At 57.4% G+C, this 13,538-nt stretch overlaps 1 protein-coding gene across 1 annotated transcript; it reads right to left on the bottom strand.

Moving 5' to 3' along the window:
* Positions 1-3,854: 3,854 nt before the first annotated feature.
* On the bottom strand, positions 3,855-12,857 carry LOC133343250 (basic salivary proline-rich protein 1-like). Its single transcript, XM_061552684.1, has 3 exons — positions 12,814-12,857; positions 8,116-9,535; positions 3,855-3,968 (listed from the first exon to the last, which is right to left on the bottom strand). Exons 1-3 carry the CDS (start codon positions 12,855-12,857, stop codon positions 3,855-3,857), a joined length of 1,578 nt encoding a protein of 525 aa, XP_061408668.1.
* Between the last annotated feature and the right edge of the window lie 681 nt (positions 12,858-13,538).

Below are 13,538 nucleotides of genomic sequence, written 5' to 3'. Positions count from 1 at the left end.
CCTTGACTACTCCACATGAACCCCTTGACTACTCCACATGAACCCCTTGGCTACTCCACATGAACCCCTTGACTACTCCACATGAACCCCTTGACTACTCCACATGGACCCCTTGACTACTCCACATGAATCCCTTGACTACTCCACATGGACCCCTTGACTACTCCACATGAACACCTTGACTACTCCACATGAACCCCTTGACTACTCCACATGAACACCTTGACTACTCCACATGAACACCTTGACTACTCCACATGGACCCCTTGACTACTCCACATGGACCCCTTGACTACTCCACATGAACCCCTTGACTACTCCACATGGACCCCTTGACTACTCCACATGAACCCCTTGACTACTCCACATGGACCCCTTGACTACTCCACATGAACCCCTTGACTACTCCACATGAACACCTTGACTACTCCACATGAACCCCTTGGCTACTCCACATGAACCCCTTGACTACTCCACATGAACCCCTTGACTACTCCACATGAACACCTTGACTACTCCACATGAACCCCTTGACTACTCCACATGAACCCCTTGACTACTCCACATGAACCCCTTGACTACTCCACATGAACCCCTTGGCTACTCCACATGAACACCTTGACTACTCCACATGAACCCCTTGACTACTCCACATGAACACCTTGACTACTCCACATGAACCCCTTGACTACTCCACATGAACCCCTTGACTACTCCACATGAACCCCTTGACTACTCCACATGAACACATTGACTACTCCACATGAACCCCTTGACTACTTCACATGAACACCTTGACTACTCCACATGAACCCCTTGACTACTCCACATGAACCCCTTGGCTACTCCACATGAACCCCTTGACTACTCCACATGAACCCCTTGACTACTCCACACGAACCCCTTGGCTACTCCAGATGAACCCCTTGGCTACTCCACATGAACCCCTTGACTACTCCACACGAACCCCTTGACTACTCCACATGAACCCCTTGGCTACTCCACATGGACCCCTTGACTACTCCACACGAACCCCTTGGCTACTCCAGATGAACCCCTTGGCTACTCCACACGACCCCCTTGACTACTCCACATGAACCCCTTGGCTACTCCACATGGACCCCTTGACTACTCCACATGAACACCTTGACTACTCCACATGAACCCCTTGACTACTCCACATGAACACCTTGACTACTCCACTTGAACCCCTTGGCTACTCCACACGACCCCCTTGACTACTCCACATGAACCCCTTGGCTACTCCACATGAACCCCTTGACTACTCCACATGAACCTCTTGACTACTCCACATGAACCCCTTGGCTACTCCACATGAACCCCTTGACTACTCCACATGAACACCTTGACTACTCCACATGAACCCCTTGACTACTCCACATGAACACCTTGACTACTCCACATGAACCCCTTGACTACTCCACATGGACCCCTTGACTACTCCACATGGACCCCTTGGCTACTCCACATGAACCCCTTGACTACTCCACATGAACCCCTTGACTACTCCACATGAACCCCTTGACTACTCCACATGGACCCCTTGACTACTCCACATGGACCCCTTGGCTACTCCACATGAACACCTTGACTACTCCACATGAACCCCTTGGCTACTCCACACGAACCCATTGGCTACTCCACATGAACCCATTGGCTACTCCACACGAACCCCTTGGCTACTCCACATGAACCCATTGGCTACTCCACATGAACCCATTGGCTACTCCACACAAACCCCTTGGCTACTCCACATGAACCCATTGACTACTCCACATGGACCCCTTGGCTACTCCACATGAACCCCTTGGCTACTCCACATGAACCCCTTGGCTACTCCACACAAACCCCCGAGTGTTGATAATCACCCGCCCGTGGGTTGCCGTTGTTCCGTAGATCTGCTTCAACAACTCTCTACGTTCGTGTTGTCAATTGGAGTAAAGAGCGAGTTCAGGATAACTATGGAACGGATAAAAAGAATAAAACTTATTTAAACATAAAAAAATACATCCCACTCAGCTGCAGCACATCTGCTGCATCACAGCTAACCAAGTAACACTTTACGTTCGCTGCTGAATGTGCTTAATTATTTTTTCTATAAATAAATGTAGGGAATGGTTGTTGAGAAGAAAGGAGCTGCATTGGAATGAGTGGAGTCATTTCTCATCTCTCTTGGGGGCCTGGTGAGCTGGGGGGGGGGGGGGTCGCGGGCACTCAATCGAATAACAACAGCGACAGCCCAGATGATGATGCTGCTACTACTACAACTACTACTGCTGCTACTCGTATTACTTGTGTTGTTAATACTGATGCTGCTACTACTACAACTACTACTGCTGCTACTCGTATTACTTGTGTTGTTAATACTGATACTTCTGCTGCTACTGCTACAACTACTGCTGCTGCTGCTGCTACAACTACTACTGCTGCTACTCGTATTACTTGTGTTGTTAATACTGATGCTGCTACTACTACAACTACTACTGCTGCTACTCGTATTACTTGTGTTGTTAATACTGATACTTCTGCTGCTACTGCTACAACTACTGCTGCTGCTGCTGCTACAACTACTACTGCTGCTACTCGTACTACTTGTGTTGTTAATATTGATGCTGCTGCTACTGCTACAACTACTGCTGCTACAATTACTGCTGCCACTACTGCTCGTATTACTGATGTTATTAATACTGACACTTCTACTGCTTCTGCTGCTACTGCTACTATTATTGCTGCTACTAATGCAAGTATTACTGATGGTAATTATTTCTTCCAGAAGATTGATGCTATTAATACTGATTCTTCTGCTGCTACTGCTGCAACTACTGCTGCTGCTGCTGCTACTGCTCGAATGACTGGTGTTATTAATACTGATGCTTGTGCTGCTACTGTTACTATTACTGCTGCTACAGCTACTGGTATTGATGCCACTACCAATACTGCTTTTACTACAAATACTGCCGCTACCTTTATTACCACGGCCACTGCTGCTACCACCACCACGACTCCTCATGTGAGTTTCGCTGCTGCTGCTGCTGTCTCATCGCTCTCGTGTTGATGTATTTCGCTCCGTGGAGGAGGAAGTCTCGCGTAACTCCGCGCGCCACCGGAGTGGCCCTAATCGCGAGCAGATGGCGCTTGCCGACTACTGTACGGAGCTGATTGAGCATGAAATTGGGGGCTTTCTTACACGCGGAGAGGCCGTGTTTTGCGGGGCGTTTCGCCGCGCTCGCGCTCTGTCCAATCTCGTTAGGATGAAGCGCCGCGGATTTCGTTGCGAGCCGGCGCGGAGCCCCCCCCCCCGGCCCCCGCCACCCGCCGGGGGGTGGGGGCGGGGGTGGGGGTCGGGGGGGGGTGCTGGAGGTGAGTGGAGGAGAGTCCGGGGGTCCGGTCACGACGGCTGCCGCTCCATCTCCACGCCGCTGCTGCCGCCGTCGCCACCACGTCCAGAAAATTGGTCCCAGTGGGGGAGGGGGTGAGGAGGGGGGCGTCCCCCCTCCTCCTCTCTCCGTCTTACCCCCCCTCCCCACACTGCGTGAATCGCGCGTCCGACGCGCTTTGACGCAAAACGGGCGGTAATGGATCCGGGAGGGCCGAGCGTCAGCCGTGCCGTGCCCGGCACAATATGAGTCTTTGTGCGTGCGAGGTGCTGTGGAGGGGGAGGTGTGGCGGCGGGGAGAGGGGGGGGGGTTGCGGGGTGCGAAGGGGTGGAGGTTAAAAGAAGAAAATATTTCTCTCCTCTTAAAGTGAAAAAAAATAATATTGCGCATTCAGGAGACGCGCGCGCGCGCGAGTTTCCTGGCGAACGAGTCAACTCCGCGCGCGCGCCAGGGGGGTCACGTGCAGCGAGCGCCGCCGCCGCCGCTGCGGGAGGTCGCCTCGAGCCGCTCGTAGCTCGACAGCAGCAGCAGCAGCCCCGGGCCGGACGCCGCCTCCAGTGGCTCCGCGAGCTGCCGAACGCGGTCGGGTCGCGCTCTACGCCCAGTGGCGCGCTCCGCGGTCCCGTTGGCGGTGTCTGTGTCCATGTACTGTTGGAACTTCTTTTCGTACCGTACGTAGTCAACCGCGCTAATCGGAGGTGCGGGGGAAGGACAGGTGGAACGCCCGCCACCTGGTGTTGGTAGTAGTAGTATTATTATTATTTACCCAGGAGAGCCACACCGAGTCGTATGACTAGTTTCAGGAGGGTCCTGCCGCTACATTCGGTTTTTGTTTAAAGATGTTTTAAGCCAATGCATGATGATTTGTGTTTATTATACACGTACGGGAGAAATCCACGCCTTGTGCAACAGGGCAACACTCTATCCCCGTACAGATGGACACAGATGACGATTCATCCACTTGCTGGCGAGCCAGGATATCGCACCACCACGCCCACAGCATTTGTGTGCGGTGGTCCACCAACCCCCGCCGCTGCCTCTCCGGTGGTGCTGGGCTACAGTGCAGCAGTGCAGCAGGAGTGTAGCAGAGCAGCACTGCAGCTGCGCAGCAGTGCAGCAGTGCATTCGTGCAGCAGGGCAGCAGTGCAGTGCAGCAGTAGTGCAGCAGTGCAGCAGTGCATTCGTGCAGCAGGGCAGCAGTGCAGTGCAGCAGTAGTGCAGCAGTGCAGCACGCAGCAGCGCAGCAGTGCAGCACGCAGCAGCGCAGCAGTGCAGCAGCAGTGCAGCAGTGCAGCAGTGCAGCAGCAGTGCAGCAGCAGTGCAGCAGTGCAGCAGTGCAGCACGCAGCAGCGCAGCCGTGCAGCAGCAGCGCAGCAGTGCAGCAGTGCAGCAGTGCAGCACGCAGCATCGCAGCAGTGCAGCAGCGCAGCAGTGCAGCAGTGCAGCAGTGCAGCACGCAGCAGCGCAGCCGTGCAGCAGCAGCGCAGCAGTGCAGCAGTGCAGCAGTGCAGCAGTGCAGCACGCAGCATCGCAGCAGTGCAGCAGCGCAGCAGTGTAGCAGTGCAGCAGCGCAGCAGTGCAGCAGTGCAGCAGTGCAGCACGCAGCAGCGCAGCAGTGTAGCACGCAGCAGTGCAGCAGCGCAGCAGCGCAGCAGTGCAGCACGCAGCAGCGCAGCAGTGCAGCAGTGCAGCAGTGCAGCAGCGCAGCAGCGCAGCAGCGCAGCAGTGCAGCAGTGTAGCACGCAGCATCGCAGCAGTGCAGCAGTGCAGCAGCGCAGCAGTGTAGCACGCAGCAGCGCAGCAGTGCAGCAGTGCAGCAGCGCAGCAGTGCAGCAGTGTAGCACGCAGCAGCGCAGCAGTGTAGCACGCAGCATCGCAGCAGTGTAGCAGTGCAGCTGTGCAGCAGCGCAGCAGTGTAGCACGCAGCAGCGCAGCAGTGTAGCACGCAGCATCGCAGCAGTGTAGCAGTGCAGCTGTGCAGCAGTGTAGCAGTGCAGCTGTGCAGCAGCGCAGCAGTGCAGCAGTGTAGCAGCGCAGCAGCGCAGCAGTGTAGCACGCAGCAGCGCGGCAGTGTAGCAGTGTAGCACGCAGCAGTGCAGCTGTGCAGCAGCGCAGCAGTGTAGCACGCAGCAGTGCAGCAGTGCAGCAGCCCCCGCTGCCCGGCGAGGAGTTCGAGCAGCGGGCAGCGCGGGGCGAAGGTGACAGCAGCCGCAGCGTCGAAAAGGCGCAACTGGCGCGCGGCACTGATGGGCACATCGACCCAGCGATGATGCAAATCCAGGACACAACTGTGAACACACCTGCCTACTGATGCGAGGCCAGGTGAGGCATAGGCCGAATTCTGATCAAAGTACTGCACAGTACATGAAAGGTTGCAAGTTTATTTTACGGCCGGCCTATTATCCCTGCGAGTCGATAAAATGGTACCACTTAGTAGGAAGTAATTAGTGGTCGTCCTTTACAGAGACAATGGCCCCCGCCGTGGAAATGTGAAATGTCTGCCACTGGCTTCGGGTCCCAAACGGAGATGAGTAACTCCATAGTGCTGAACCACACGAATGTCTCCTGGACATCTCTGAAGAATAAAGATGTGTAGTTCATCGGACTCCTCCAACATAAAAAAAAAATCCTGATTCTGAACGCAGCCTTCTAAAGTCGAGGCTACGTCGACCAAGGCCGCGCGGTGCGGTTCATCTGTTCAAGCAAGCCGGACACCGCTGATGAGGCCAATGCTTGTCGAAGCCGGTCAAGAGTGTTGCTTGTGCTGAACAAGAGAACTCCAACACTGCAGACATTATACACTCCCAGAAATGCCGTGCGAACGATGGGATGTGCATGTTTATATGCACGAATTTATGTTTTACGCAAGAGAGACAAAGATGGGAAGCAGGAGCAATGTCTGATGTCTATTTATATAGTTCACCTGTGGGTGACTCTGCTCTCGGGGGGTGGACGTGACGGGGCCATCCACGCGCGCTCCGCGCCCTTGAGAGGTGGATGGGAAGGTGGGGGGGGGAGGGCTGATATCCTGCACCCCCCACCCGCCTCCTCCCCCCTCCCCCGCCCCGCGCCCCCTAAGCCACCCACGCCGCTTTCCCGGCTGCAGAGACGCAGCAGCAGCGGCAGCGGCGGCAGCGGCGGGTTACGGTTCCCAGGGCCGCTCGGTGCGGGCCGCGCTCCAGACCCAGACTCGTGTTTGTGTTGAGAGGAGTTCAAGCGAGAGAGGCTCGCGGGAGGCGCGGCGCGTGGGTGCAGCTGTGCGCACGCTGCTCCCCCTCGCTCCTCTCTGCACATCCCTGCTCCTCTGGGTTCCTCCGCACACATCCCTGCCCCCCCCCCACCCCCGCTTCCTCCCCTCTGCTACCACGGTGGCGAGCTGTTAATTACCTCGCCTGGTATACAGGGGGTCGTGGGCTCGATCCTGACCCTGACGCCTGCTGTATATTTGGAGTTTGCGTGTCTATCTCCCCGTGGTCACGTGGAATGTGTTTGCGTGTCCTCTGGACTTTCCCTCCACATTTAGAATCAACGTGCGTTTAGAGTATTCGGCTGCTCTACATTGCCACATGACAAGCCTCGCTCGGGACGGGACGAGCATGGGCGCCTCGCCTGAAGTCAACTCCGGGATGAGTCCCAAGACATATTTCAAAGAGGATCCTCCGTCGGGATGTTTTAACATTTCCTCGGTTAATGAATGCTTTGCGGAGTACCCAGAAGAACAACCCACGAACCCACTTGTTGTACTGCCCGCTATATTCCCTGAGCACCTCGCAACCCAACGGGTTTTTGGAGTCTCGCAAATCTGCGTGATTCACCAACCCTCGCATCCAAATCGCTGGATCACAGGCGCGCACTGCCACGCCCTACGACGCGTGTGCACGAGTGTGTGTGTGTGCACGAGTGTGCGTGTGTGCACGAGTGTGTGTGTGCGAGTGAGTGTGTGTGCACAAGTGTGTGTGTGCACGAGTGTGTGTGTGTGCGAGTGTGTGTGCACAAGTGTGTGTGTGCGAGTGTGTGTGTGCACGAGTGTGTGTGTGTGCGAGTGTGTGTGTGCACGAGTGTGTGTGTGTGTGCACGAGTGTGCGTGTGTGCACGAGTGTGTGTGTGTGTGTGTGCACGAGTGTGAGTGTGTGCACGAGTGTGTGTGTGTGCGAGTGTGTGTGTGTGCGAGTGTGTGTGCGAGTGTGTGTGTGTGCACGGGTGTGTGTGTGTGTGCACACGCTCACATTCACGGTGCGTGTGTCTGCTCCCCTGGACGTTCCACTTTGTGCAGTCGTTTCGATGCCCCCAGGGAGGGGAATGTGAATGTGTGCCCCACCGGGGAGACAAAGGTGGCCGGGGCATGGTAGTTTGCCCACCTACCCCCTCGTGTGCCGCGTCAGCCTTCACAGGTGCTCGCTAACTAGCACTTGCCCCAAGAGTCTGTTAAGGCTACACGGGTTATCTTTCTGCATGTGTGAGTATGTAAGTGTGTGAGTGTGGGCATGCCGTGCCTGCCGCGACCGATTGTTCAGAGTCATTGCGGGGCACCTTAGCTTGTATTTGGTGTGTGCACTGTACAGTAGACCTGTCTGTTGGTGTTCGCGAAGCGCACTTGCCCGCACGGCGCACTCGGCTAAAGAAGATATATTTGCCTGTGTGTGTGTATAAACACACACGCGTGTGTGTGTGTATATAAACACACTTAATTTATTTATCCAGCCATTAAAAGTAGCACTTGAGCTGCCGCGAGTCGAATGCGGAATGCGGCCCCCGTGACTCCGCGCCGCGCCGCCAGAAGCCGCAGCCATGAAGCCACGGGGCCCCGCGGGGTCTCGACGGGGCCCTGTGGGGTCTCGACGGGGCCCCGTGGGGTCTTGACGGGGCCCTGCGGGGTCTCGACGGGGCCCTGTGGGGTCTCGACGGGGCCCCGTGGGGTCTTGACGGGGCCCTGCGGGGTCTTGACAGGGCCCTGTGGGGTCTTGACGGGGCCCCGTGGGGTCTTGACGGGGCCCTGCGGGGTCTCGACGGGGCCCCGCGGGGTCTTGACGGGGCCCTGCGGGGTCTCGACGGGGCCCCGTGGGGTCTCGACGGGGCCCTGCGGGGTCTCGACGGGGCCCCGCGGGGTCTTGACGGGGCCCCGTGGGGTCTTGACGGGGCCCCGCGGGGTCTCGACGGGGCCCTGTGGGGTCTCGACGGGGCCCTGTGGGGTCTCGACGGGGCCCTGTGGGGTCTTGACGGGGCCCTGTGGGGTCTTGACGGGGCCCCGTGGGGTCTTGACGGGGCCCTGTGGGGTCTCGACGGGGCCCCGTGGGGTCTTGACGGGGCCCTGCGGGGTCTCGACGGGGCCCTGTGGGGTCTTGACGGGGCCCTGCGGGGTCTTGACAGGGCCCTGTGGGGTCTTGACGGGGCCCTGTGGGGTCTTGACGGGGCCCCGCGGGGTCTTGACGGGGCCCTGCGGGGTCTTGATGGGGCCCCGCGGGGTCTTGACGGGGCCCTGCGGGGTCTCGACGGGGCCCTGCGGGGTCTCGACGGGGCCCTGTGGGGTCTCGACGGGGCCCTGTGGGGTCTCGACGGGGCCCTGTGGGGTCTTGACGGGGCCCCGCGGGGTCTTGACGGGGCCCCGTGGGGTCTTGACGGGGCCCTGCGGGGTCTTGACGGGGCCCCGCGGGGTCTTGACGGGGCCCTGTGGGGTCTCGACGGGGCCCTGTGGGGTCTTGACGGGGCCCCGTGGGGTCTTGACGGGGCCCTGTGGGGTCTTGACGGGGCCCCGCGGGGTCTTGACGGGGCCCTGCGGGGTCTTGATGGGGCCCCGCGGGGTCTTGACGGGGCCCTGCGGGGTCTTGACGGGGCCCTGTGGGGTCTTGACGGGGCCCCGTGGGGTCTTGACGGGGCCCTGTGGGGTCTTGACGGGGCCTTGTGGGGTCTTGACGAGGCCCCGTGGGGTCTTGACGGGACCCTGTGGGGTCTCGACGGGGCCCTGTGGGGTCTTGACGGGGCCCTGTGGGGTCTTGACGGGGCCCTGCGAGGTCTTGATGGGGCCCTGTGGGGTCTTGACGGGGCCCTGTGGGGTCTTGACGGGGCCCCGTGGGGTCTTGACGGGGCCCTGTGGGGTCTCGACGGGGCCCCGCGGGGTCTCGATGGGGACCAACGGGGATCTTTACAGGGCCCCACGGGAGTATGTGAGGGTCCAGTGGGGGTCTTTACAGTTCGCAGTGGGGGGGGGGGGGTAGTTGCAGGGACCCATTGGGGCCTCACAGCGCACATTTGGAGACCATGAACTCAATTCCCTCGTATGGGAATGTGACCTCGGCAGAGGGGGGTCAGAGTCGGTGTCAGCGTCAGCGTCCGGGTTAGGGCCAAGGTTTATGGTCAGGGTGAGGATCGGAGTTAAAGGCGAGGCTAGGACCAAGGTTAGTGTCAGGGCGAGGGTCGCGGCTATGATCTGGGTCAGGGCCAGACTTGGAGGGTTGTGGTCAGAGTCGTGCCGCATGGTTCCAAACGAGGAGTGGCCACGATGGCTTGCGGGGCTCTACCCGACGCGCCGCGAGTGGTGCGGAGTTCGCGTGAAATCCGCAGTCGAGCGGGGGGACTTCTGCCTCGGCTTTCTCCGGCTTACGTCGGGAAGCGCAACGTTCGTGACGTCTGCGCAACAGCGAGGAACAAATTGCGCGACCCCGGAGACACAGAGCCCCCTCCCATCCCCTTCGCCGCCCCCCCCCCCACCTCACCCCACCCCCCACCCTCCCCGCCTCCCTCGTGTCGCTGCTGGAAAGGAAAACTCTCTCGATATTTTTGATTTCTCCATTTTCCAAGTTCCGGCCCAAAATAACAAATCCGTTCTCATGGTTTATTTATACGGACCAATGAAGACGAGGCATCGGCCACCCGCGATGCATTATGGGTGTAGATTTGATGTATTATATGGGGAAAGATAGTCCGCTATGAATAAATAGATGGGGAATGATGGGTAAAGCGGTATAATACACGTGGGTGTATATTTATATATATATATTGCATTATGGATGGGGAGAAGGGGTACAGTGGCGGTGTGGTTTTTGGTGTGGAATTGATGCATTGTGGGTATATAGATCGTGCGTCATGAGGGAAGATGGTGCATTGTGGGTAGGCAGTGCGTGGGGATTGGAGGGAGTGTCCTTAATTGATCTCTCACGCGTTTAGCGTTCCACTCCGCCTGCCGGGAGCTTCTCAAGCAACTCAATTTTCAATTATTAAGGAACCGAAAAAGCCCACAGCACATGAAGCAAAACGTTGGACATCGTGCCGAACAGCACGGACAGCCCAAATACACGACGCCACTACACTGGCATGGTGCGTAACGGTTAAAGAATAAGTGCATTACGGGTGGAGAGATGGCGCATTAGGTAGGGACGTGGAGTCTTAAGCCGTGAGTAACCGTCAAGGGGGTAGGGGGCGGGTGGGGTTTGGGGGTGAGGGATCGCGGGGGGGGGGGGGGGTCGCTGGCTAGCGGCGCAGAGCGCGCGTGGTCGGATGGCGCGTGCGCGAGCCGCGGACGTCTTGTTGATAATTCCTTAATTTGCCTGACGCGTTCCTGTAAAACAGCGGCTCCTGCGTGCAGCCCGACACGTGTTTACAGAGGCTCACACGTGAGCGAGAGCCGGGGTCAGGCCGCGTGATGGATCGGAGGAGCGGTGCGAGGGGTGAGCGAGGGCGGTGCTCACCCAGCGGAGACCCTCCCACCCCCACCACTGGCACTGGGCAGGTGCGGTGGTTGGTGCCCTCCTCGCTATTCCCCAGGTGAGATGCCCACGTGGCCAGCAGGTGAATTACCTGTTCGGGTGAATCCGCCAAAGCTGTTTGATTTCATCTGTCCTCTGGGAGAATAGCGGGATCCGAAATGCAGGAGTCGTAGTAGCACGAGTTAATGCGGTAGTCATAGGCGAGATGTTAACTCCCTCGCCTGGTGTGCAGGAGTCGTGGGTTCGATCCCGACCCTGACTGCTGCATTTTTTTTTCTGTCTCTTTCCTCGTCATAGCATGGATTTGTCTCTGGGTCCTCCGGGATTTCCCTCCACATTAGAAACATGCGTTTAGGATAGTCGGCTGCATATACATTTCCACGTGATGAGCCACTCCGTTGTGCTATTATTTAGGATAACCAGGTCCGTTCTGAAAAAAATAAATATAGATGGCTCAGTGGGCCTTACCTGGTGAAAAGATGTGCTTAGTTTCGAGTCTTATAACTCTCTTCAGGAGGGTACCGGAGTGGGATGTTTCGGTCAAATCGGATATTCGGTGGCACGTGAGAGGAACACGGAGCACCCCAAAAACCTCACAACGCCAACGAGAGCGGTAACACTCGTAGCGCCGCACACATTGATTCAATAATCCATTGCTGTACTGCCACCCCTTGGCCATCTCGAAATCCTCAGTCTCGCTATCTCTGCATCCCTCGCCTGGCCATCTCGTGTCCGACTCGTGGTCTCCCATCCACCAAGTGACGAGGCTCAACTCCGAAGGGACAACGAGTGGGTGACGCATCGTGCAGGGGGCGTGGATGTGAGATGCGGGGGGCAGTGGCCAGGATCCCCGTGGACTGCCCCCCTCCCCCACCCCCGGGACATCGGGCGAGTGCGACTGCAGAAACAGCAGCAATAATCGCAGCAACAGCTTCGGAAATAGCAGCATGAGCAACAGCTTGAGTAGGCTGAAAAAGTAGCACCAGCAGCCCGGCGGCAATTACCGTAACAACAACAGCAGCTACATATTGACTTAAAACTTTCGTGACTGCAGGAATTCATATTCTTGGTTCTTTCGGGAAAGTCACGTAGATAGAAAAAAATTTAAATGAAAAATATAATAAAATTAAATAAAAAATAGAAATAAAAAATAGAAAATATCTTGATTTTAAGCTTTCGTGACTGCAGGAATCCGTACTCTTTGGTTCTTGAAAATAATAAAAGCAATAAACCCACGACGTTTCGATCGCAACACAAGCGGTCTTCATCAGGCGGAGAAAAAAGAGGGGACGAGCCTCCAAATGCAGCTGCTTCTAAGGGTTTCCAAAGTGCCTTTACGTGACTATTTATCTCCGTGACTTTACCGAAAGAACCAAGAATACAGCTTCATCATCATCATCGACAACAACAGCAGCATGAGTGAGAACAGGAACAGCAGCAGCACCATGAGAAGCGGGCGCGCCTCTGCGGGGCACGGCTCCCAATGTAAACGTCTCCATCGCGGCCCATCAGACGGCCGGGCGCATCTGCCGCCGTCGCGGCTGTTTGGGAAATAAATTGAGAAGCCACTTAGTGGACATTACCCCCCTCCTCCTCTCATCCCCCAACCCCCTCCCACCCGCCCCCCCCCCAAGCAACGTCGTTAGCGCTGATGGCTTCCACATGCCGCGGGTCGCGCGGCGGGAACGCGGGCCCAGGGCCCCGTGTGTGTTTACCTTTCCCCGAGCTCCCATTCCTCTCCCAGGTTCCTCCTCCTCATCCGAGCAGCAGCGCGGCGCAGCTGAAATAATTCCTCTCCGTTTAAATGCCAGAGCCGCCACTTCTTTGACACTGTTTTGCCCAAGTGGGCAGCGCGCGCCGCGCTAATGTAAATCATCGGCACGCAAGCGCCGCTCCGCACGCGTAAACAGTGAGATATTCCGACAGCTACAGCTACCAGCCATAGAGCTACCCGCCCCTCCTCCTCCTCACCACCACCCTTACATAGCTACAACTACCAGCCAGGTTGAGTCAATCCATCAGCCCTTTTGGGCCGATAAAACAAGTACCACTCTGTGGGGAAGTCACCAATGGTTGCCCCTATGAATAGGCTCGCCCCTGCCATACGAACGTGGAATATTCCACCACTGGCTCAGAGCTGTCAACGGGAGATGAGCATCAATGTGCCACTGCTGCGAGCGGCGGCAAATCGCTCGGAGCGCGGCGACTCAAGCCCAATCGCAGCTCACGGCTCCCCGCTCGCCTCTCGCATCCACCCCCCGAAAAACTGTCTAAATAGTGAACAAACCAACATTCACGAAACAGACACGAAGTTTTGTCTGATCAGCGGGGGAGGGATGGAGGAGGGGGAAGGATCACGGCGCCGACGATGATGCTGATGATGACGCTCTGAGACTGATGATGAGATTGGTGAGTGCAGCCACGACGATGATGATGGTGA

The sequence above is a fragment of the Lethenteron reissneri genome, chromosome 17 (assembly GCF_015708825.2).
Source record: "Lethenteron reissneri isolate LAM-NWPU_2019-01 chromosome 17, ASM1570882v1, whole genome shotgun sequence".
In the NCBI taxonomy this organism is placed as follows: domain Eukaryota; kingdom Metazoa; phylum Chordata; class Hyperoartia; order Petromyzontiformes; family Petromyzontidae; genus Lethenteron; species Lethenteron reissneri.
This window is presented reverse-complemented; position numbering and strand designations above follow the sequence as displayed.

Excerpts from the sequence above, each read along its gene's own strand:
- LOC133343250 (XM_061552684.1), bottom strand. The coding sequence starts at position 12,857 with ATGAGGAGGAGGAACCTGGGAGAGGAATGGGAGCTCGGGGAAAG. Across the intron at positions 9,536-12,813 it reads GAATGGGAGCTCGGGGAAAG|ATCCCCGTTGGTCCCCATCG; the intron begins GTAAACACACAC and ends GGCCCTGTAAAG. Across the intron at positions 3,969-8,115 it reads TTCGACTCGCGGCAGCTCAA|CTCGCGGAGCCACTGGAGGC; the intron begins GTGCTACTTTTA and ends CGCGTTCGGCAG.